Genomic DNA, 22,908 nt, shown 5'->3' on the forward strand with positions numbered 1-22,908 from the left:
CTACGAGGTCTCAGAACTGGAAGGGTATCTGCAAATCTCCCAGTCTAGCAGAAACGCTTTCAGTTTGCAGCTCACTTTCAGAATCTCCTTACAGTTAATCTTCAAATGGCAAGGTCCAAGCTTCCAGGTGGGTTATCTACACTGTTAAGATGCTTGCTGGTTCCGGCCACCTGGTGTTTCTACCAGAAAGGTAACCTGATTTTGTAGCCTAAATTCAACATCATAGGATCAAAGGAATTTGCTGCAAGAAAAGCTTATAAAGCATTCTAAAGTAAAGCAATCCTTATCTGCAGAGAAAGGAGGTATTTGGGTTAAGAAGTCTTTAAAATTATCTTCCCACTTTTCAGGCATCTTGTCTGGAAGTCATTCCTTCATTCGAGAACTGTATGAAGGGCCTGTGTGTGCCAGGCACTGTATCAGATGCTGGGGATATAGGAACAAACAAAGCTGATAAAATTTGCTGTCCTGCTGGATATGGGTGTGGGGTAGTTTTTGGAGGAGGACAAAAAACTAAACAAGATATACAATCTCTGCTGAAATGAGTTTGGTTTCCATAAGAAGGAAGATGGAAAGTCATTGGAGGGCTCTAAATAGAATAATACCATAACTTCAGGTCCATGTTATACTATCCCTCTGGCTGCTGTGTGGAAATAGGCTAAAGGTAGGAAGGGCAGAAGCCATGCAGCCAATTAGGAGTCTGTTGCAATAATGTAACCACAGAAGGATGGTACTTGTACCTGTGTGGTAACAGTAGAAAGGGGAGGATGGGATGAGGGCAGAGAGGGAAGAATGTGGGCAAAGCAGTTTTGGTAGGAAAAACAGGAGCTCAGTTTGTGGTAGGTTGAATTTTTGGTGCCTAGTATTCAAGTGAGACATGGAATTGGTAGTTGGATACATCAGTCTGGAATTCAGGGTAAAAGGTTAGTGTTAGAGATGCAAATCTGGGAGGTATAAGCATATTGCTGGTGCCAGTATCTGAAGCCATGGACTTGGATGAGGTAACCAAGAGGTGACCAAGGAAATAAGGGAGTGAGTGTAGACAGGAGAGCAGAGTTCCAGCCCTGAGCCAGGGGGCACACCAGCACTAAGAAGTTTCGAGGAAGAGGAGGAACAACTAGCTACACGGAACTGTGGGTACTTTGACTTTGCTTCCCAAACTGAACCATTGTTCGTGGATCTCTCCCTTATCAGATAGTACTTTGTCCTCTGAAGAGAAAAATCGTATTAAAGAACTAATTATTCTTGCCTTACACCCAGTCTCCTTGGGTAATAATAATTGCTGCTCTTTATCAAACTAGATGGCTGGCATTGTGCTGGCACTTCCTTATCTCATTTAATTTTTATAATAATCATATGAGGAAACCCCTTTTATAGTTAAGGAAACCAAAGACCAGAAAAATTAAGTTATTGCCTCAGCTGGAAAGTAGAAGGTGGGGGATTCCAACCCAGGTCAGTCCTAGTCCAAGGTTTATGTCCCTGACTACTTTCCCCTTTTCCTTAAGGTTATTATTGAAGGTTTTCAGAAGCAGCATAAGGAATTTTCTTTTTTTTTCCTTAAAAAAGGACCCATAGTCCTTGTAAGTTTGTTTGTACTGCCTAAGAGCAGGAAAAATGAGCTATTTAGAAGAGATGATCTGAGCAACACCTTCACCTGGAATGGGATTTCCAAGGTCTAGTCGGGGAGATGTATCCATTTTCAGCCCCTAAATCCTTACAGGGGAGGACTCAGCAAAGAGAAAGACCATGTCCTGTCTGTTGCTCCTTGTTGCCTTGGTCTCATTTGGGGCCATGGCTCTCCAGCATGGAAAGTAGGATTTGATGAAATGTTAAAATGAGAGACAAGAACCAGGAGAGACACAGGTGATACAAGACCATAGATGAGATTTCCCAGCAGAGCAGAAAACCCAGCTGCCTTACCAGGAGCTGCCAAGTAAGAAAGGCAGGAAGGAAAACTTCGGATTTTCCAGGGAAGGATTGAGTGTTCTTATTATTAGCTCAAAATATTTCCTGGGATGCCTGGGTGGCTCAGTGGGTTAAGCCTCTGCCTTCGGCTCAGGTCATGATCTCAGAGTCCTAGGATTGAGCCCCACATCGGGCTCTCTGCTCAGCGGGGAGTCTGCTTCTCCCTCTCTGTCTGCCTGCCTCTCTGCCTACTTGTGATCTTTCTCTCTCTGTGTCAAATAAATAAATAAAATCTTTAAAAAATATTTCCTACCACGTATCTTGTATTTGTAGGAGGGGGAAATGGCTGAAGGGGCTGAAAGGGACATGAGAGGCTTTTCCCCTAGTCACACACAGAAGGTAGCAACAGAACGGGGAGCAGATCCCAGCCTCAGGGCACGATTAGGCATTTTCACCTTAGCCATGACCTCCTCCTCACAGCACCTCAGGTTCTGAAATGCCCACTAAAGCTATGAAAGAAAATAAATCTGGGAAAGAACAAGAGATCTTATTTTATGGTAGTTCCAGTCCCCGCTAGTCCTCACTACCACTGTTGTGAAGATGATATGCTGGGTCCATGAAAATCACTGGCCCAGACAAAAAAGAAAGCAGAGAATTTTTTAAAAGATTTTATTTATTTATTTGAGAGTGAGAGAGAGTATGAGAGAGCATGAGAAGGGGGAGGGTCAGAGGGAGAAGCAGACTCCCTGCCAAGCAGGGATCCCAATGCGGGACTCGATCCCGGGACTCCAGGATCATGACTGAGCCAAAGGCAGTCGCTTAACCAACTGAGACACACAGGTGCCCAGAAAGCAGAGATTTAGAGGAGCCCCTGACCTGGAGGGTGACAGAAGGTGTAGGGTATTGATTGTGTTGTTTGTGGCAATAACCAAGATTTGAAGCAGCATAGTGCAAGACAGCAGAGCCACCCTGGGACTGGCATTATTATTCCAAAAGTCTAAGATTTATTTTTTGGTAATTTCTTAATTCTTTATTTTCTAAGTAGGCTCCACACCCAGCCTGGAGCCCAACATGGGGCTCTGGATCGAAAACCTGAAATCAAAACCTGAGCTGAAATCAACAATCATTGATCGCCCAACCAACTGAGCCATCCAGGCGCTTCTATTTCTTGGTAATTTCTATTGGCAAAAAGTGACATATAGGAAAGGTTGTCCCACTATTCAAATATAAGTTAATGAGTGGATTAAAACAGCGGTTGGCATAACAGCCTTCAGATGTTTTACTAAGTAGCCACAGTGGTTTTCCCTGTGAGAGTGTCGTAGGCTCCGGTCTTAGCCAGAAGCCCATGGGCATGTAGCCACTTACTTGACTAAGGAGATGCAGTATAGCTGTCCCGGAACAACCTAGGGTTTAGGGGCACCAACTGCCCTCCCCCCTGTAGAGCTGAAAATCTGTAAAATTTTTGACTTCTCCAAAACTTAACTACCTAACAGTGAGAACCATGAGGTCACTTCTACTTGTGATAAGCAATTTACTAGAGACACTAACTGCTCACAAGGAGATGATTAGTGGATCCTAGCAACACTTGAGCTCACCACAAAAGCAACAGGAGGTGGCTACTTTATTATTACAGTACAGTATGTTCTATAGTTAATTTTGTGCAGTTATGATTTAATACAGCATCTTTACATCTGTTTATATTTCCACTGCAAATGGCACCATGTACAATCTACAAATATTTTGGTGGGGGAATCTAATAAATTTGGACTTTTTATAATAGATTTGTGTGTATATTATGGTAGTAAATAGGATGGATTGATATATATATATATATATTTTTATGCATTTATTTACCTAACTTTTTCTTACTTTTTTTTTTTAATATTTCTAGGTTATGTTGTTCATCAGCAAGTTTTTCCAAATTGTTGCAAATCCAGGGTGCCTGAGTGGCTTAGACAGTTAAGTGTCTGCCTTTGGCTCAGGTCATGATCTGAGGGTCCTGGGATTGAGCCCAGCCTCTGGCTCTGCCCTCAGGAGGAAGTCTGCTTCTCCCTCTCCCTCTGCCCCTCCGCCCACGTGGCTTATTTTCTCTCTCTCTCTCTAATAAATAAATGAAATATTTAAAAAAATATTTCATTTATTTATTTGACAGAGAAAAAGAGAAAGAGAGCACGAACCAGGGGGAAAGCCAGAGGGAGAGGGAGAAGCAGACTCCCTGCTAAACAAGGAGCTGACTCAGGGCTCCATCCAGGAGCCCTGTGATCATGACCTGAGCCAAAGGCAGATGCCTGCCTAATGGACTGAGTCATCCAGGTGCCCCTAAATACACAAAATCTTAAAAAAAAAAAAAAAAGATATTACAAATTGTTACAAATCCCACCAACATTTTCCAATATACTTATTGAAAAAAGTCTGCATATGAGTGGATTTGCATATAACAAAACACCTCTCATTCAAGGGCCAGCTATACTTCCAAATGACAGGGTGCTGTCTGGTGGAGCTGATATACTTAAAAGCAAGAGTGAGACTCTAGAAGAAACCCTGAGGTCAACATAAAGACTGTTGAGGAGACTGGTTAGGTATGTTAGGAAACTTTAAATTTGTCTTCTATTGAGATCAATTCTACGGGGTGCAACTTCTGGTTAATGGAATATAGCCAGGATATTTCTGTACAAATCAGAGAATATGAGATCTTCTTGGCTTAAACTTTTTTTTTTAAAGGAGTTTATTCTTAAGTAGTCTCTTCACCCAATGTGGGGCTCAGACTCACAACCCCAGGATCAAGGGCCCTATGCTCAGGGCAGTTGGGTGGCTCAAATGGTTAAGTGTCTGCCTGCAGCTCAGGTCATGATCCCAGGATCCTGGGATCCAGCCTGCATTGGGCTCCCTACTCAGTGGGGAGCCTTCTCCCTCTCCCTCTGCCACTCCCCCTGCTTGTGCTTGCTCTCTTTCCCTCCCTCTCTCTCTGTCAAATAAATAAATAAAATCTTACAAAAAAAAAATTAAGAGTCCCATGCTCTACCTACTGAGCCAGCCAGGCACCTGCTGGTTTAAACTCTTATAGTGTAATGTGATGGGATCCATGAAAGCTAAACCTTATACATGATATTTACTCCAAGCAATGGAGCCTGGATTCTTGAGCTAGTAAGGAGAGAAAATACTGAGTGACCTGTGAAGTCCTGGCTTTCCTCCCCCACTCTCCTTTCCAGGGAAATAGATAGTGAAGGAATTAGACTTTTTCTCACAGGTTCTTACCTAAAAGGGAGGAGAAAGCTTCCCTTAAATTACGTGCAAGGGGGGCACCTGGGTGGCACAGTCGGTTGGGCCTCTGACTCTTGGTTTCAGCACAGGTTCTGATGTTAGGGTCCTGAGATCAAGCCCCATGTCAGGCTCCAACTAAGACACCCTCTCCCTTTGCCCCTCCCCCCCCTCAAACAAATAGATTTTTTTTTTAAGATTTTATTTATTTATTTGTCAGAGAGAGAGAGGGAGAGAGAGTGAGCAAGCACAGGCAGAGGCAGAGGGAGAAGCAGGCTCCCTGCTAAGCAAGGAGCCCAATGTGGGACTTGATCCTAGGACGCTGGGATCATGACCTGAGCCGAAGGCAGCTGCTTAACCAACTGAGCCACCCAGGTGCCCCACAAATAGATTTTTTTGAAAGATTTTGTCTACTTCTCTGACAGAGAGAGAGAGATCACAAGTAGGCAGAGAGGCAGGCAGAGAGAGAGGGGGAAGCAGGCTCCCCACAGAGCACAAAGCCTGATGCGGGGCTCGATCCCAGGACCCCGAGACCTGAGACGAAGCCAGAGGCTTAACCCACTGAGCCACCGAGGCGCCCCAATAGATTTTTTTTTTTTAAGATTTTATCTATTTATTTGACAGACAGAGATCACAAGTAGGCAGAGCAGCAGGCAGAGAGAGAGGGGGAAGCAGGCTCCCTGTCAAGCAGAGAGCCCGATGCGGGGCGCGATCCCAGGACCCTGGGATCATGACCTGAGCCTAAGGCAGAGGCTTTAACCCACTGAGCCACCCAAGCGCCCCACCCCCAATAGATTTTTTTTTAAAGATTTTATTTATTTACTTGATTGAGAGAGAGAGAGCACATGAGCAGTGGGGAGGGGCAGAGATAAAGGGAGAAGCAGACAGGGAGCCTGATGCAGGACTCTATCCCAGGACCCTGGGATCATGACCTGAGCCGAAGTTAGATGCTTAACTGACTGTGCCATCTAGGGACCTCAAATAAATAGATCTTTAAAAAAATTTTTGTGCAAGGGTCTCAGCCCTGTGCAAAGTCATCTCCAGTAAAAGGCCACAGTTTTGTCACAGACCAGCATCGTGGAGGTAGGCTACAAGTGGCAGCCATCTGAGACCATGAGAGAAGCTGAGGGACAGAGCTTTCCCAATTCCAGTGTAGGGCTGAGATGGAGACAGGGCACTGCCCTGAGGTGCTTGAAGCAGCAGGGAGAATTAAAGGAGTGATTTCAGGCTTTTTCCTTCATCCTAGAATTGTTGAGGGAATTAACCAGAAGGCTATAAAGTGATTTCATTGCTTCAGAGAAAACATGAGCAGTATTTTTGTTAATCTCTAATTTTACTTCTTTAAACTGTACTTCAAAAAAAAAGATTGGGAAAGCTTTATGTTTTCCTGTTGTTTGTATTGCTTTGTGTCTAGGAAATTACAAATGTCCATAACAATTATTCCTTGCCCTGGCACATCACCTGGGAAGCTTTTAGATACCAATGCCTGAGTCCCATCCTGGTTCAATTAAATCAAAATCTCTAGAAGTGATCAAAATCTCTAGGCATTAGTGATTTTTAAAATTTCCCCAGGTCATTCTATGTGCAGTCAAAGCTGAGAACTGTTTTAGAGCCTCATACTGACACATTAAAACGTGGCTAAGGCGCCTGGGTGACTCAGTGGGTTAAGTGTCTGCCTTCCGCTCAGGTCATGACCTCAAGGTCCTGGGATGGAGCCCCCATCGGGCTCTCTGCTGAGCAGAGAGCCTGCTTCTCCCTCTGCCTGTCTCTCTGCCTATTTGTGATCTCTCTCTCTGTGTCAAATAAATAAATTTTAAAAATCTAAAAAAAAAAAAAGTGGCTAAGAGGATGTCTTTAGCAACAATTGGTGTGCCTACATCCTTTACAACCCGTATAGTGGACCCACTAATGAATTTTATTCAGCCCCTAAACTTGTAATGCTCTTCCACAGTCAATCAAAGAAACAACCCCAACGTCTCTTCCTCCCCCTTAAGATAATCCTCTAGTTGGCCGGAGCGGAGGGGCCCGGGAGTCTGGGCGAGGGGCCCGGGTGTCTGGGCCTCCGTCCCACACTGCCCTTTGGGTTCCGGGGAGGCGCTTGGGCCAGGCCAAAGCGCAAGAGAAGACCGTGCCGGATGAGGCCAATCCTGACCCGGGTCAGGCCCCGCCCCCCCGACTTTGCCAAGGTTGCGCGCCCCGCCCCTCCCTAGAGTGCCGCAGGCGGCCGCGAGCTGCGGACTACATTTCCCACAATGCACCCCGGGGCGGGCAGGGCTGGGTCGAGCGGCTGGAGCCGGGCCTCCGCCACGAGAGGCCGGCGAGGGTTGTCTTCCTGGGCCGGCTGCCGGGCGAGGGGCGGTGGGAGGGGGCGGTGGCCCGCGCAGTGGCCATGTCTGCGTCTGTAGGGGGCCGTGGCCCCGCGAACCTGCGCCCTCAGTCCAGGTCCGGCCGGGCACCCGTGCTCTCCCGGGGGTCCGGCAGAGTGCAGTGACCGGCAATCTCTGTGCGTCCAGGGCCCCCCGGAGAAACAGGTGAGTACGATTGCCAACCCACGTGGCCTGGGGGTACTGAGAGACTGGAGACCTGTCATCCTTGGAGCGAGGGGCTTGAAGAGAGGGCGCCCCTGCTGCCTATGCTGCTATTTGCGGTAGGAGGTCTTGGTCTTTTTGGGGTGCCTTAGCCGGTTGGCCCCCAGGTGGAGAATACAAAAGGCGAGGACCAGAATCCTTCCTTTGGCTGGGAGGGCAAAGTCCTGTAGGGACCAGTAGCCGGGTAGGACCCACCCCCCAAGGCACTCGTATCTCCTCACCCCCACCCCGTAAAGTCCTCTCGAAGACGGTAGAGGTGACTGTGGGGTGAGCGGAGCAGCTCCTGGAAGTGTCCTGAGGCTTTGGACTTTGCTCTCAAGGGTGCCCTGGCTCAGATAACACATCTGCCCCTTGTACTGGGACAGCAACCCTTTCTGGGTTCCAGTTTGCTGGGGGAGGGTGAGCAGCAGCCTTTGTCAGAGAGGGGAGTGGCCACCAGCAGTGACAAGTACCAGGCCATGCTCTCAGCATGGAGTAAGCATCCTGCTGAAACAGCTACAGCACAGCCTCACCAGAGCCCCGTCTGCCACGCATCCATGCATCCTGGCACCACCCTCCCATCTGGAGTCCACTCCCAAAGGGGTCAAGGAGAACAGAACACTATCTAAGCAGGAAGAGGGAGCAACAGTGGTAGGCAGTGAGTAGGGAGGGGCTCTCAAAGGCTCCACCTGCTCCAGGGTGAGCACGCCAGAAGGGCTGATGGAGCTAGCCTGTTTGATGACTTTGTAGGCACAGCAGAGCACTTGTAGGGAAAGTAGCATGCTCTGGGGACTTCTAGAGAGGCTGCTTGAGAAGGGGCCCCAAGGATTCATATGGGACTGGTTCCAAAAGACCTCTCTTGCTTGACGGCTTCAGGCCCAGCCTCCCAGGAGCTTCAGTCATGCAGGTCATGGCTCCAGTGGGACCTGGGGTGGGGTTTGCTGTGAGTCACTCACCCTCCCTGCCTAGTTTCCAGAGTAAGTGTCCAGAGAACTGTTTGCTTCATCACTTCTGGCTGGATCCCCAGACTGGCCTTGGAGATGCGGAGGTGCTACATGATTTCAGGTAGCAGGGGAACTATTGTAAAGGAAAGCCGCTGCTAGCCCCAGCCAACTGACTCTGTCCTCACTCCATGCATGTACCATGCTAGGTACTACTCAGTCATATAGGGCTCAGTCACCTGAAGCCCTCAAGGGATCGGCGGGTAGTGGGCCCCTAGGACATTGGGTAAGTTGCTGTAGACCTTATTTGGGTGTTTGACCCAAAGGTGCAAGGCACAGAGCAGGGGCATGTGGCAGACCAAAGAGTTCAACTTGGGAGAGTCTCCCAGGAGCAGCCGAAAACCAATGGTCTGTTCCTACGATGTCAGTCCCAATAAAGAGTCAGTAAGCCTGGAGGAGCTCCCAGCCCTAGGTCCACAGACATCTTTTTGGCTGGATGTCACAGGGGCTCACTGCAGGCCAGAGCCTACCTGGCTTCATGAGGTCAGAATCATGTTTTCCCAGGCCAGTTCACTCAGGGCCTGGCACAGGGTGAGCCAGCTCTCAAAGGACTGATTTATGGAGCAGAAACCACTGGATCTGTGTGTAAGTGCAGCTACATATGGTCTGAATGCTGGTGTGAGTGTACAAGTGCCTAGTCTGTGCGAGGTAACCAAATTCCATGGATTATCTCATTTAATCCTCCCACGACCCAGTGAATCAGTACAATTGTTATCCCCATTTTATAGGTAAGAAAACTAAGGACTTATAAAACCAAACCAGGTTTATCCAGGAACATTGTTCTTGAGCACTTGAGTACTTGAGTACTACCCAACACAAGTCTTCTCTATAGGCAGGGATCTCTAGAGACTGCATTATAACCAGGTGTTTCTTTGAGAATCTTTCACCTTTTCCCTCCCGAAGTTATTTATCTGGAAAATGTTGATTAAACTCCTCCTGTAATGGAGCTAACACACTGAACTTTGTGGCAGGTCACAGGGTGATCTTCAATGTAGAAGAATGAAGCAGGGCAAGAGGGGTGAGAATCAGGGCTATTGCAGGAGGAAGGCCTCTCTGGAAGGTGACACTTGACAACAACCTGAAGGAAGTGAGAGAATAGGTCATGTCAATCTCTAGCCCAAGCAGTGGAATAGGTAAGGTGGGGGCCAGAGGCAGGGAGATGTGGTCCAGGCAGAAAGCTCAACAAGGGCAAAGTTCTGAAGTGAAGAAGTACTCAGGATTTACATTTACATTATCCTGAAGGAAATCCATGAGATTAGTGTGGCTGGGCTGAAGTAGAGCGAGTGGGGGAAGGGATAGGAGATGAAGTTAAAGAAGTAATGGGGGGGTAGATAGAGTGGGGCCTTGTGCACCACTGTGAGGAAACTGGCTTTGTGAACAGGGGAATTACACAACCTGACTTCTTTTGATTTCCAGAGGATCACTCTGAGTGCTGTGCAAGGGACAGACTGTGCAGGGACAAAGGCAGAAATGGGGAGACTGGTTAAAAGACAGGTGCAACACTCCTGGAGAGAGAATGATAGCCTGGACCAGTGTGGTAGTGGTGGCAGTGATGAGCAGTGGTCAGATTCGGGATACGGGCATTTCCCATTTAGCATCAGTAATCTACGAAAGTTGGACATTATATCTGGAATCACTAACTTAGTGTCTGTTTCCCATTATTTTAAATGGGGAAAAGTATAATGCTTCCCTCATCAAACCCAAATCCCTAATTTTCTTTTTTTTTATTTTTAATTTTTTATTAACATATAATGTATCAATAGCCCCAGGGGTACAGGTCTGTAGATCACAGCACTCACCATAGCACATAAATCCCTAATTTTCTAAAATGGTACTAAATCACAGGAAAAATATACACCTAATATATGCCTAGTAAGGTATAGTGTTAGGATATAAAACGCTTAAAGCATTTCCTCCTGATCACCAGTGTCTGCTGCTTTGATGCAGTATCACGGCCTCTTTCAGTTCCTGCAACAGCCACTATGCAAGTAAGCCCCTTTTGTTGCCACTCAGTGACTTTCTATTTGATTTGGAATATAATTTGAGGCTTTAGATGCATATTACTTTGATTAAATATGGATCAAGTTCTGATGATGTAAATGTACATTTTTTCTGTATAAACATAAGCTGAATCAATACAGGTTTATTGTATTAGTTATCTTTTTCTGTATAACAAATTACCCCAAAACTTAGCAGCTTAATCCAACAATACATATTAATTATCTCATGCAATTGCTGAGGGGATTTGAGAGGAATTTGGGTGCAGCTTAGCTCGATGGTTCAGGCTCTGGTTCTCTCATGATGTTGCAATTATCTGAAGGCCTCACTGGGGCTAGATGATTTGCTTCCAGGATTGCTCACTCATGTGACTGGCACATTTGATCCTGGCTGTTTGCAGGTTTCAGTTTCTTGCTGTGAGTTTCTCTTTGTAGGGCTGCTCAAGTGTCCTTGCAACATGGCTAATGACTTCACCTGAAGAGAGTGAGCCAAGACAGAAAGGCAGCAGCCATAATATCCTTTATGACCTAGCCTCAGAAACCACATGTCATCATTTCCATATTATCCTATTGGTTCCATAGATCAGTCCTGCTCGGTGTGGGAGGGGAGTACACAAAGGCATGAGTAGCAGGAGTAGAGGAACACTGGGGGCCATCATGAGGGCTGGCTACCACAGTTGGGTATTAAAAACTAAAAGGAATTCTATGGGGAAAATATTAATGAGAGAGACATTTTGCTGGGTGCACCTGTATTCTAAAGTGCAGGTGACAGGATTTGCTAGTGGTTTGGTATATGAGGTATGAGGAAAAGAGATGACTCCAGGATCTTTTGCTGAATAACGGAAAGGATGACATCTTTCACTGAGATGGAGAAAACTCTGGAAGGAATAAGATCTTAAGAGGATGATCAGGAGCTCAGTTTTGGACATAGAACTTTGAGATACTGTAAGACATCCAAGGGCAAACATCAAGTAGGCAGTTCAATGTGTGTGCCTCTAGAAGTCGGAAGAGAGATTGGTGCTGGAAATAAAAACCGGAATCATTAATGTATCAGTGGAATTTAAAACCATGACACTGAATAAGATCACCAGTAGATTGAATGAGGACAGGGAAGGGATCTAAGGACTGAAATCTGGGTCCCCTAACTGTAAGAAGAACTGCAAAAAGGACTTAGAAGAAATGGTCCATGAGGTAGGACGAGAACCAAGGAAAGAGAGTGGTGTACCAGAAGCCAAGAAGAAAAAAAAATGTTTCAGAAGAGAGGAACTGATCAAGAGTATCCATTGCTGCTACTGAGTGAAGTGAGATGATCCTGAAGTCAACTGGTAACCTTGATGGGAGCAGTGTTACTAGAGTAATGGAGGTACAAGTCTAGTTGGAATGGCTTCAAGAGTGAGTGGGAGGGGCGCCTGGGTGGCTCAGTGGGTTAAAGCCTCTGCCTTCAGCTCAGGTCATGATCCTGGGGTCCTGGGATCGAGCCCCACATCGGGCTCTCTGCTCAGCAAGGGGCCTTCTTCCCCCTCTCTCTCTGCTTGCTGCTCTGCCTACTTGTGATCTCTCTCTCTTTCTGTGTGTCAAATAAATAAATAAAAATCTTTAAAAAAACAAAAACAAAAACCAAAAAAAGAGTGAGTGGGAGAAGTGGAGAGGCTGTGGCATTATGTGGATTACCAGAAATCCACATTTCCCAGTCCCTCTGGCTACACGACCAGTTCTGGCTCATCTGGATTTTGAAGTATTAATACATGACCTTCCAACCCTGTCTTCCACTGCCCAGTGATGTGGGAAAGGGATGTATTGCAATGGCAGAACTATGAGACGCAGGTAGCTTGGAGTCCTGAATCACTGCTTGGAAGGGAGCTGAATTACTACCACACTCATGGTAGATTTTTGTGTGAGCGAAAAATAAGCCTTAATGTGTAAAGCCTCTGCCATTTTGGCATTCATTGGTTACCCAGCATAACCTAGCCCACCTGACTAATTAAACTCCAAGTACTATTTACTTTTTTGAGGTTGGTTTGTTTTATAAAGGGCAGGCAAAATAAAAAAAAAAAAATGGGGTGGAACCTACAGGGAGATTTGGTTTAACTTTTAATTGAAATAAGGCAGACATAAAGTTCACAAATCATAAGTACAGCTCAGTGAATTATAATGGAGTGAACACACCCCAGGGACGGTGTTTTGAAAGTGGACGAAGCGTCAGCATATTGGCGATGGATAGGGGAGAAGGGGAAACCAATGATCTGGGAGAGAGGGACAGCAGCTGAAGCCAAGTGCTTGTGTTTGCACGGTGAGAGGAACTGGAGTGGGGGAGTTTGTCCCCGGTGGGGCATGGACAGCTCATCTTCAGTGAGGAGGAGGAAGGTAGCGTCTGGCAGGTGAAGCGAGGTGGTGGTGGTAATCTTGGATGTTCTCTATTGCTGACTTCTGTTTCCTCAGCGGTATCACGGATAGTGCTGAGTGAGCGTGGGAGAAGCAGGTGAGGGAAGTTTGAGAAGAGAGAGGGTGTGAACTTATTGTCTAGTGGAGTGGGAAAGTGATACAGAAATGTGCTAGTTTAAAGCAATGGTTCTGGATCTTCTCCTTGGAAGGAAGCACGCAGCAATCCAGGTTTCCATCCAGGGAGCCAGGTCCGGAAGCCCTGGCCACAACCCTGGGACTGTCAGTGGCAGCTTGCCCTCTGCCTGGACTCGGACAGACGCACCTCTCTGGGGTCACTCTCTCTTCATGTAGCAGTGGCTTTTAGGGTAGCTTGTGAAAGAATGGTCTCCAAGTTTCTCACGTGGCCTCTGTCTTCTTGTGGGAGACCTAGGCGTGCCCTCCTTACTGTAGCACCCACACTAAGCTGGGCTCTGCGATGTTACAGTGGCTGTTTTCGCCTGGTTGGGATTTTTCCTGTTGTTCTCCATCTCTGCCTCTGAGCAGACCTTTCTTTTCTTTTTTTTTTTTTTAAGATTTTATTTATTTATTTGACAGACAGAGATCACAAGTAGGCAGAGAGGCAGGCAGAGAGAGAGAGAGGAGGAGGAAGCAGGCTCCCCGCTGAGAAGAGAGCCCAATGCGGGGCTTGATCCCAGGACCCTGGGATCATGACCTGAGCCGAAGGCAGAGGCCTTAACCCACTGAGCCACCCAGGCGCCCCTGAGCAGGCCTTTCTGAACAGGTTGCTGTTGAGGGCAAGTAGCCTCTTAGTTATTCTGGCCCTTTGTCAGACGAGGTGGCCCAGGGTGGCCCTCTGGGCTCTGACTCATGCTGGGAGCCATCACTCTTGATTGTCCTGATAGACAGGATTAGTGGCCTAGACAATCCCCAAAGATGGTTCTCCCGAATGATGTTTCTTTGCTCCAACTCTGTGTGGGGTGATGCTGTGGGCCGGCAGTGGTGCCCAGCCTTCCCTTGTTCTGCAGTGCTCCGAGTTCAGTGCAAGAGTGGCCACTGGGCTGCCCTGTCTGTTTTGCACATTGAACTTCTACAAAAGGCTCATTTGAAAAAAGAATTCCATTGCTTCCAACAAAGATGACCCCCCCCCCGAAAAAGGAGCTTTAAAGTCAGTTCTTTGTGTACATACAGGAGTTCCCTGATAAGAGCTCTGGTGGGGTGGGGGATGCATGACCTCTCTATGGGTCTCATACTGGTCTTTGCTGCCCTTCTAGCTTACCCAGCTAGATTTCTCTTAATGGAAGGGTGTGTGCCTCAGATAGAACCCCTCCCCTGGGAATGTATATTGCCTGCCAAGTGAAGGCCCTTCAGCTTGCCATTCAGGGGCCCGAGAGACTCCAAGTGAGCCATCCAACTTCGTTATCCCTGCGATCCACTCCTAGCCACCTCCACCCGGCCCGGAGGCTAGCAGAACTGGGAGATCAAGCTGAGTCTGTCCAGGCCATCAGATGGGCACTGAGAACCGCCATGGTCTCTAGTTGTTTGTAATTGGTAAGGCAAGCCCCGGTGCCAAATTCAGAAAGTACAACAGTGTATTCAGAAAAAAAGCCAGCTCAAAGACAAGCCTGTTTGCTCTTTCTTTGCAAATGCCGAAATATCCAGAAAGCAGTATTGGTCAGTCCAGTTTTGAATGGGGAAATGTTAGTGGTAGGATGTGCACTGAAAGGTAGCAGGATACGGAATTGTTTCAATTCCCAGCTCCCAGCTTCCTCCCTGTTGTGACATCAGGCAAGGCATCTAAACTCTCCCAGCCTCGGTCCTTTGAACTATAAAGCTAGCTTGAGACAGGAGCACCTGCCCCAGGGCAGAGTGATTAGGTGTGGATAACTGTCCAGTGACCTTCTCAGCATGCTGCTTTGGCACTCAATAAATGTTAGCTGCTGTTACCAGTTTGTAAAAAAAAAAAAAAAAAAGAAAAGAAAAAAAGATTTACCTTTTATGTACATTAAAAAAACTGGGAGGAAATACACCAGAATGCGAACAGTGAAAGATCCTGAAAGGTGGGAGAACGATGACATTTCTTTCTTCAGACCTTGTTGTATTTTCCAAGTTTTCTACAATGAGTATGTACAATGAATTCTTTCTTCCTTTTCTATTTAGAAAAAGAACGACATAACTTCATTTTCTAGAGGGGACTACTCAGAACCCGTTCTGCAGAGGTTTGAGCTAGTTGGGTCCTGGTGAGGGATGCTTTCCTCTACTTACCACTATTAATTATGCCAGTGACCCCTGCCAACAGCACCTTCCCCCTTCCCCTCGATGACACCTTTGTTTGCCCCACAGGCGAGCCCGAGGGATGGCTGCTGACATGCAGAGGAAGAGAAGCAGCGGATGCCCTGATGGCACATTGGCTCCTTCTGATGGGCAGAATATGGAGAGAGCTGAGAGCCCCACACCAGGACTGGCTCAGGGAATGGAGCCAGGTATGGGCAGGGTGTGCAGCTCCAGGAAGCTGACCTCAAGAGCAGCCTCCAGGGCCATTGGGATTCCCAACCAGGCTTTCACTCCCACTCATTCATGTGTTTGTTCAGTCACTCCTGGGCTATTTGTCAGGTGCTAGGGATACTGTAGGGAACCAGGCTCAGTCCGGCTGTGTCTGGCCTTCCTCTCCACATCATGCTGGGCTCCTCACCCTGTGCTGTCTGGCTGCCAGCGCAGGTCCTCCTCCTGTTCCCTGGGTCTACAGTGTACCTTCCTGGCTCCTTCTCCCTCCCTCAGCTCTCAGCTTAAATGTCACCTCCTCACAAGTCAGGCCTGCCTGCTCTGACCATGCTTTATACAGGATAGTCATTATTTTGTAATTTTATATGTTTATGTACGTATTGCACGTCTCTCGTCCCCAAGATTGTAAGCTCTTTGAGCACAGAGTGGTTGTACCCCCAATACCTAGTACAGTACCAAACTCCTCATAGAGACTCAAAATATATCTGTTGTATTATTCTGTCAAAAAAAAAAATCAGTAAAGGGGGACTGACATGGTCCCTGCCTTAGGGGAGCCACAGGCTAGTAGGGCCATTGCTCCGGAGTAGGTTAGGAACTGTGGCCTGAGCAGGGTCAGGGAGACTTCTCACAGGGAGAGAGTCTCTGAACGCAGGAGGTGTTCCAGGCCCAGGGCAAGGGGCTGGGTGTAGAGCAGTGAACAGCCAGGTTCATGCCCCTCAGGAGGAGCCCCACTGCAGCTTGGGAGAAGGATAACAACTGACAAGTAGCACAAGAGAAATCAAGGAGGGAGATGTGATAGAGTGCCGAGGGCAGGAATTCAGGTGAGGAGGTAACTAGGGTGTTCGCTGAGAGCTGAAGTGTGACAAGGAGCCGGCCATATGAGGAGGTGGGAGTGCCTTCCAGGCAGAGGGAACAGCAGGTGCAGAGGCCCTGAGGTGGGCGGGGGCTTGTTGAAGGGAGCAGGTGGATGAAGGTCAGTGTGAGTGGAATGGGTAAGGACCAGGAGGTGACAGTGAGAGAAGCAGGCAGGTACCAGCTGCCCCCGCAGCCGGGAGGGGTTGGGGTCTTATTCTCAGTGAGATGGGAGGAGACTGGTGGGCTCTCAGTTGCAGGGAGGCGTAACTCATGGCAGGCAGTAGCAGCGGGGAACAGCCGCTTGTCTTGCCGGGACAGGCAGTAAGGTGCCATACTGGGCACCTCGCTGGGAAGGTGGTCTGCCAGCGGCTACCGCTCTAAGCACCAGTGCTTTTGGCCGGCAGGTGCCGGGCAGGAGGGTGCCATGTTCGTCCATGCCCGTTCCTACGAGGACCTGACGGAGTCGGAGGATGGGGCAGCTTCTGGGGACAGCCCTAAGGAGGGTGCTGGGGGTCCCCCACCACTGCCTGCAGACATGCGCCAGATCAGCCAGGACTTCAGTGAGCTGAGCACCCAGCTGACGGGTGTGGCCCGAGACCTGCAGGAGGAGATGCTGCCAGGAAGCTCTGAGGACTGGCCAGAGTCTTCTGGGGCAGTTGGGCGGCCAGCCCCAGAACCCCCCAGGGAGGGCACAGGCGAGGGGGATGAGGAGGAGGCTGCTGAGGCATGGCGACTGCACCAGAAGCACGTCTTTGTGCTGAGCGAGGCGGGGAAGCCCGTGTACTCCCGCTATGGGTCAGAGGAGGCACTTTCCAGCACCATGGGTGTCATGGTGGCCCTGGTGTCCTTCCTGGAGGCAGACAAGAATGCCATTCGTTCTATCCACGCAGGTGAGCCACCTGGAAAGGGGGGCAGGGAGGGCTCCCCCAGCCAGGGTTAATTCATAGCAGGTTTTAGACCCCCAGGGACTAGAGAGGGCTGGGATGTACTATGTGAGGGGGTCCAAGGGCCGTCCCTCCGCCTCACTGGGCTTCAGTATTGTCACTTGAACACGGATAGCAATGCTGACTGCCTGATAGGACTCTTGTGAGGGCCAAAGGTGGCTCTGACGTGGGCTTCGCCCCTGGAGAGAACCCGAAGTCTGCGGAGGTGACCAAAAAGCCCCAGATCCTGAGCCGTACCCAGCTCTTGCCATTTAATACAAGCCTGTTTTTCCAAAGTGCTCACTGCATTTTGGCTGGTGCCAGTATGTGAACCAAGTGGCAGGGACAGGCCTGGAGTCCTCAGGGAAAGGGGTCCTCGGGCTGCCAGTTTTATCTTCATCATCCTTAAGTCCCTACTGTGCACAGCACTCTTAGGGAGGGTGGGGAGGACGTAGAAGGCAACAAGCTGTGTAGAAAGCCAGGGCTCCGAGGGAGCTGGGCAAGGCCAATCCAGGAAGGCTTCCCGGAGAAGCTGACCCCCCTCCCTCCACCTTCAGATGGCTACAAGGTAGTATTCGTGCGCCGGAGCCCACTGGTGCTGGTGGCCGTGGCGCGCACGCGGCAGTCGGCGCAGGAACTGGCGCAGGAGCTGCTCTACATCTACTACCAGATCCTGAGCCTTCTTACGGGCGCGCAACTGAGCCACATCTTCCAGCAGAAGCAGAACTACGATCTACGGCGCCTGCTGTCGGGCTCGGAGCGCATCACCGACAACCTGCTGCAGCTCATGGCGCGAGACCCCAGCTTCCTCATGGGGGCGGCGCGCTGCCTGCCCCTGGCGGCAGCCGTGCGCGACGCGGTGAGTGCCAGCCTGCAGCAGGCGCGTGCCCGCAGCCTCGTCTTCTCCATCCTGCTGGCGCGCAACCAGCTGGTGGCGCTAGTGCGCCGCAAGGACCAGTTCCTGCACCCCATCGACCTGCACCTGCTCTTCAACCTCATAAGTTCCTCCTCGTCCTTCCGCGAGGGCGAGGCCTGGACGCCCGTGTGCCTGCCTAAGTTTAATGCAGCCGGCTTCTTCCACGCTCACATCTCTTACCTGGAGCCTGACACCGATCTCTGCCTGCTGCTCGTCTCCACCGACCGGGAGGACTTCTTTGCAGTCTCTGACTGCCGCCGCCGCTTTCAGGAGCGCCTGCGGAAGCGGGGAGCCCACCTGGCCCTGCGGGAGGCCCTGCGCACGCCCTACTACAGCGTTGCTCAAGTGGGCATCCCCGACCTGCGTCACTTCCTCTATAAGTCAAAGAGCTCAGGACTCTTCACCAGGTGAGGGAGGGCCTTGGGGTCATTGCTTGAGGGAGATGGGTGGGGTGGCAGGGGGAGGATTGGTCCTGAGCCCTGATGCACTCCTGAAGCTGACAGCCTCTCTTGGAATGGACTGACATGTTGGGTCTGCTTCCCTCTTACATCAGGGACCCAGTCTCCCTGTCCCTCTGCTCCTAGTGGGCATACCTTTCTCCGCTTTGTTACCCAGAAAGCTCTGAAATGCCCAATACACCCAGGGAAGGAAGCTGGAAGCCAGGTCTCCTGGATCCCCTGCCCTGGAACAAGTCTGCCTTAGGGATCATTTTAGTCCCATCCAGGATGCACAAAACTCCTCCAACAGAGGGGCTGGGGCTGGATGTGGCAACGTCTCTTCTCCCATTACCCCTTTTTGGGTTCCCAGCTCACTTTTCCTCCAGTTCAGACCTGTCCCTCTGTTTTGGACACCTAAACTCAGATTGGCCTCTCTAAAGGAAGGTCACTAAAGATGCCATGAACTTCAGGGAGGGGAAAGAGCAGGGCTCCAGTCTGGGTGGACCCAGCCCTGGGCTGGAGAGTCTTCTGTGATAGGTAGACAATGCCCTATCCTGGGAGACCATTTGGAGGGTAGGACACATGGCAGAGTCCCCCTGGCTAGGAATAGTTGTTTCTGGGTCTCCAGAGAAGGCACTGGAAGTGATTTCTTTGCGAACCCACTTCCCTGTCTCCAGCCCTGAGATTGAGGCCCCGTACACCAGTGAAGAGGAACAGGAGCGGCTGCTGGGCCTCTACCAGTACCTGCACAGCCGAGCCCACAATGCTTCCCGCCCACTCAAGACCATCTACTACACAGGCCCCAATGAGAACCTCCTGGCCTGGGTAAGGTGGCCCTGGGCTGGGCTGGGCTTCATCAGGGATCCTGGGTAGGGGGCCTGAGGGCTACCTAACCTCGATGACTACCCTGTGCCCCCTTCTCCAGGTGACAGGTGCCTTTGAGCTCTACATGTGCTACAGCCCCCTGGGCACCAAGGCATCAGCCGTCAGTGCCATCCATAAGCTGATGCGCTGGATCCGCAAGGAAGAAGACCGCCTCTTCATCCTCACGCCCCTCACCTACTGATGGGAAGCTGTGCAGGTTCAGTGCTCTTTGGCACACTGGGCCACGGAAGCCACGGGAGCCTCCACGCAGGGTCGGCCTCTCTTGCCCAGGCAGCAGGCAGGGACTGTCGGTTGGTGCGTGCATTAAAGTGCTTTGGGGAAGACACTCTTTGGGCCTTGTCACTGGTCCCTTCACTCACCCACTCTCACTCCCATACAGATACTGAATCCTCCCTAGCCCCTGCCCGTGCTCCCCCATGCACAGAGACACCTGCACGTTTGAGTCCCTCTCCTCTCTCCCTTGCACAGTATCAGGTCACAGGCCTTCCGCGTCGAAACTGGGGTTGGGCCTCTTTGCCTTCAGCTGAAGTCTTGCCACACATGAAGAGTTCTCTCGCACCTCACAGGCCTTGCGTCCCACGCCCCACCCCAACATTCAGTCGAGCCCTTGGTGCCTCCCCTCTCACTCCTGGGGGGGCCCCCCAGCGGTGTGCCCCCAAAGGTCCAGTCCTATGCCCTGGGAGCTGGGGCTCTGCTCAGTAGGCTGCTGTTCAGCATTGGCCAAAGTGAGTAAGAAACAGATGGTCAACTAGGGAGGGTCTGAACCGTGGTACGGATGGGTGGGAGCCCTTGGTGGGGTGGTCCAGTGTTTGGCACAGACCTCACATTCAGAGTTCGGCCTCACCATAGCTCTAGGCCTCTGGGGAAATTGTCCCAGCTTGAAGGGCTAGCCACCTCAGCATCTGTACTTCCAGCCAGTACATGGCTCCAAGAGTGAGCTGGAGAAGACCCAGCTGGGGCAGGGGTGATCCCTGCCCTAGGAAGGGCAGATGCCAGTGGGCACACTGGGTCCTCTTTGGCCACCCTATGCCCTGGCATGACCCAGCCCATGGGGGTCACTGTGAACATCTCTGGAGGCTCAGCAGTGAAGGCCCAGGCCTGTTCACTGTATCCCAAGACCTTTGGGCAGAACCCAAGGCACAGCTCAGAAAGCTTCTTCCTTGTTGCTGGCAGTGGGGTGCGGAGGCAGGGAGCGCTTTCCCAGTTCTGCCACAATTTAACCATCTCCATCTTGGTTAGGGGAGCAAAAGACTTAGGAGATGATTATGGGAGAAAAGTGTCCACTGAATATGGTCTTCAGACAGTAGAGTGAATTCCCCTCATGCAGTCTCTGAGAGCTGGGCTAAAACCAACCCATGCTGGAAAAAAACACTTTGTGTGGATAGCATGGCCCAAGAGTACACTGCAATGGTTCAACTGTCCCAGGAAATGGCAGCACAGTTTCTGCCCTTCGCCCCGTCCTGGGTCATATTAGAATGGGTATGGCTGCAAGCCACCTGTCTTGATCCCAGAGAACTTGGGGAAATAGCCACAGGTTTGGTGGTGCTGCTCACCCTGCACATGTGCCCTGGGTCTCTTTTCTGCCTGTTCCTGCTTCTGTTTCTCCCCTTGATCCTGGCTAGCACACCAAGCCACTGCCTCTGGGGCTAGGGTGATGCCATGATTGCCGTTGGCATTCTTCTGGTCAGTGGTCCACCCCTAGGTACCCCTGTTGGCTGCTGTGATCCTCGTAGGGCTTTCAGCTCCTCTGCAGTTCAGCACCTACTCTGGGTGGGTGTGGGAAGGGGTGGTCACAGTTAGACGAGTATGTGTACCCATGACAGGAGGCCCCTGAAGTGTGGGGTTTATCTGGGGATCAAGGAAGCGATAACAGGCACACAGGGAAGGTGTTCCCAGTGGAGGAACCAGCATGTGCAAAGTGAAGGACCTGGTAAAGAACCTGGTATTACTGGTGAACAGTGAAGTCAGAGGACTTTTCAAGACCTATGGTTCTCGAACTCCAGGCAAAAGTCTGGCAATGGGGAGCCATGAGTGTTTTAAAGCTGCAGAATGATATGATCCTACCGTGGTTAGAAAGATTCCCCTGCTGACACTCAGATGATCTCTTTGGGTTGGAGAAAAAGGCCAGCACTAGTTCTTGGGAGTAGTGTTCAGAGGGGTGTGAGAGCCCAAAATGGGAAAAAAGGGCACTCCTTCAAGGTCACAGATGCCAGGGCAGTTGGACAGGTCCTAAGCCAAATATGGGCCAGGCCTTATGAGTTCAGCTTGGGAGAGCACTCATACTTAGCACAGACTTCCCCTGCATGGTTTGCCTGCCCCCCTCCTGCACAGCGAGCAGTTGAGGAAGGAGGAAGGGGCGCTACAGTGGATGCTTCCTGTCAAGGACCAGGGTTGCCCGGGAAGGAATGCAGGCCTGAGGGCAGCCAACATCTTGGCCACACGGTGGCAGCAAAGGATCAACTGTTGACTGCTGTACCCCAGACCTTAAAACAGGTGGCTAGGGTGATCAAGGAGGGCCCTGAAGTCTTCTCCCAACCCACAGAAGTCTCTCCGAATGTTCTGAGGCAGGATGGGGGTCCAAGAAACTGTGTCTCAGCGCCAGCAGAGAATGTTTCATTTCAGTTTTGCTGTGCATGACTATCTTTAGGCATGTTGACTGTGAAACACAGGAACTGTGCCATGATTTTTTTATGGGTATTTATTCATTTCCGGGCCAATTCTGGTTAGAGAAGGGAGTGCCTTTTACATTGCCCGAGGCTTGGAATCCTCCCAACACTGGGTGTGGCTGCCCACTCCTGCTGTTCCTTCTCTCCACCAGGTGCTCATTGAACTCCGGCCTTGGCCTCGAGGAGGGAGGGAGTCCAGCACTAGGAATCAGGAAAAGGGGGAGTCAGATATCCAGAGTCAACTGTACTGGGGTGGGTATAGCACAGGATCTGTGGGGCCCACGAAATGGATCTGGCATTGCCAGGATCAGGAGGGCTTCCTGGAGGAGGTGCCATCTAAGTTTCAAGAGGAGGAAAGGAAAAAGGTGCTCCTGGAAGGGGGGACAAGGAGTATGGTCTGGATGGGGGAGTACAGGAGATACAGCTCCAAAAGTCAGGCTGAATGAATCCTGCTGGGCTGAAAGCTCCTCTCTTCCCCACCCCTCTTACCTTCCAAAGCCCTGGGACCCAGAGTTCACGGATCCCTCCGACCTCAGCCTAGGGCCACCCTATGCAGGTTAGAGGTCCCCTATCAAAGCCCATGTTTCCCCCATATCAGGCAGCACTGGAGTACAGCCAGC

The 22,908-nt window shown here is 50.3% G+C and overlaps 1 protein-coding gene across 2 annotated transcripts; it reads left to right on the plus strand.

Moving 5' to 3' along the window:
* The first annotated feature begins 7,422 nt into the window (after window positions 1–7,422).
* On the plus strand, window positions 7,423–19,947 carry MON1A (MON1 homolog A, secretory trafficking associated). Of its 2 annotated transcripts, XM_080810690.1 has the most exons (6): window positions 7,428–7,691; window positions 15,448–15,587; window positions 16,866–17,351; window positions 17,942–18,707; window positions 19,415–19,562; window positions 19,663–19,947. In XM_080810690.1, the coding sequence occupies exons 2-6, from the start codon at window positions 15,461–15,463 to the stop codon at window positions 19,801–19,803; spliced, it is 1,668 nt and encodes a 555-aa protein (XP_080666816.1). In that variant the 5' UTR covers window positions 7,428–7,691; window positions 15,448–15,460; the 3' UTR covers window positions 19,804–19,947. The 2 variants fall into 2 exon arrangements, with proteins under 2 accessions (XP_080666817.1, XP_080666816.1); XM_080810691.1 differs by lacking the exon at window positions 16,866–17,351 and having other exon boundaries at window positions 7,423–7,691.
* Window positions 19,948–22,908: the final 2,961 nt, after the last annotated feature.

Source organism: Martes martes (assembly GCF_963455335.1).
Source record: "Martes martes genome assembly, chromosome: 1".
In the NCBI taxonomy this organism is placed as follows: domain Eukaryota; kingdom Metazoa; phylum Chordata; class Mammalia; order Carnivora; family Mustelidae; genus Martes; species Martes martes.

Coding starts and splice junctions, on each gene's coding strand:
- MON1A (XM_080810690.1), top strand. CDS start 15,461: ATGGCTGCTGACATGCAGAGGAAGAGAAGCAGCGGATGCCCTGATGGC. Junction 15,588..16,865: donor GGCTCAGGGAATGGAGCCAG/GTATGGGCAGGG, acceptor TTTGGCCGGCAG/GTGCCGGGCAGGAGGGTGCC. Junction 19,563..19,662: donor ATGAGAACCTCCTGGCCTGG/GTAAGGTGGCCC, acceptor CCCCTTCTCCAG/GTGACAGGTGCCTTTGAGCT.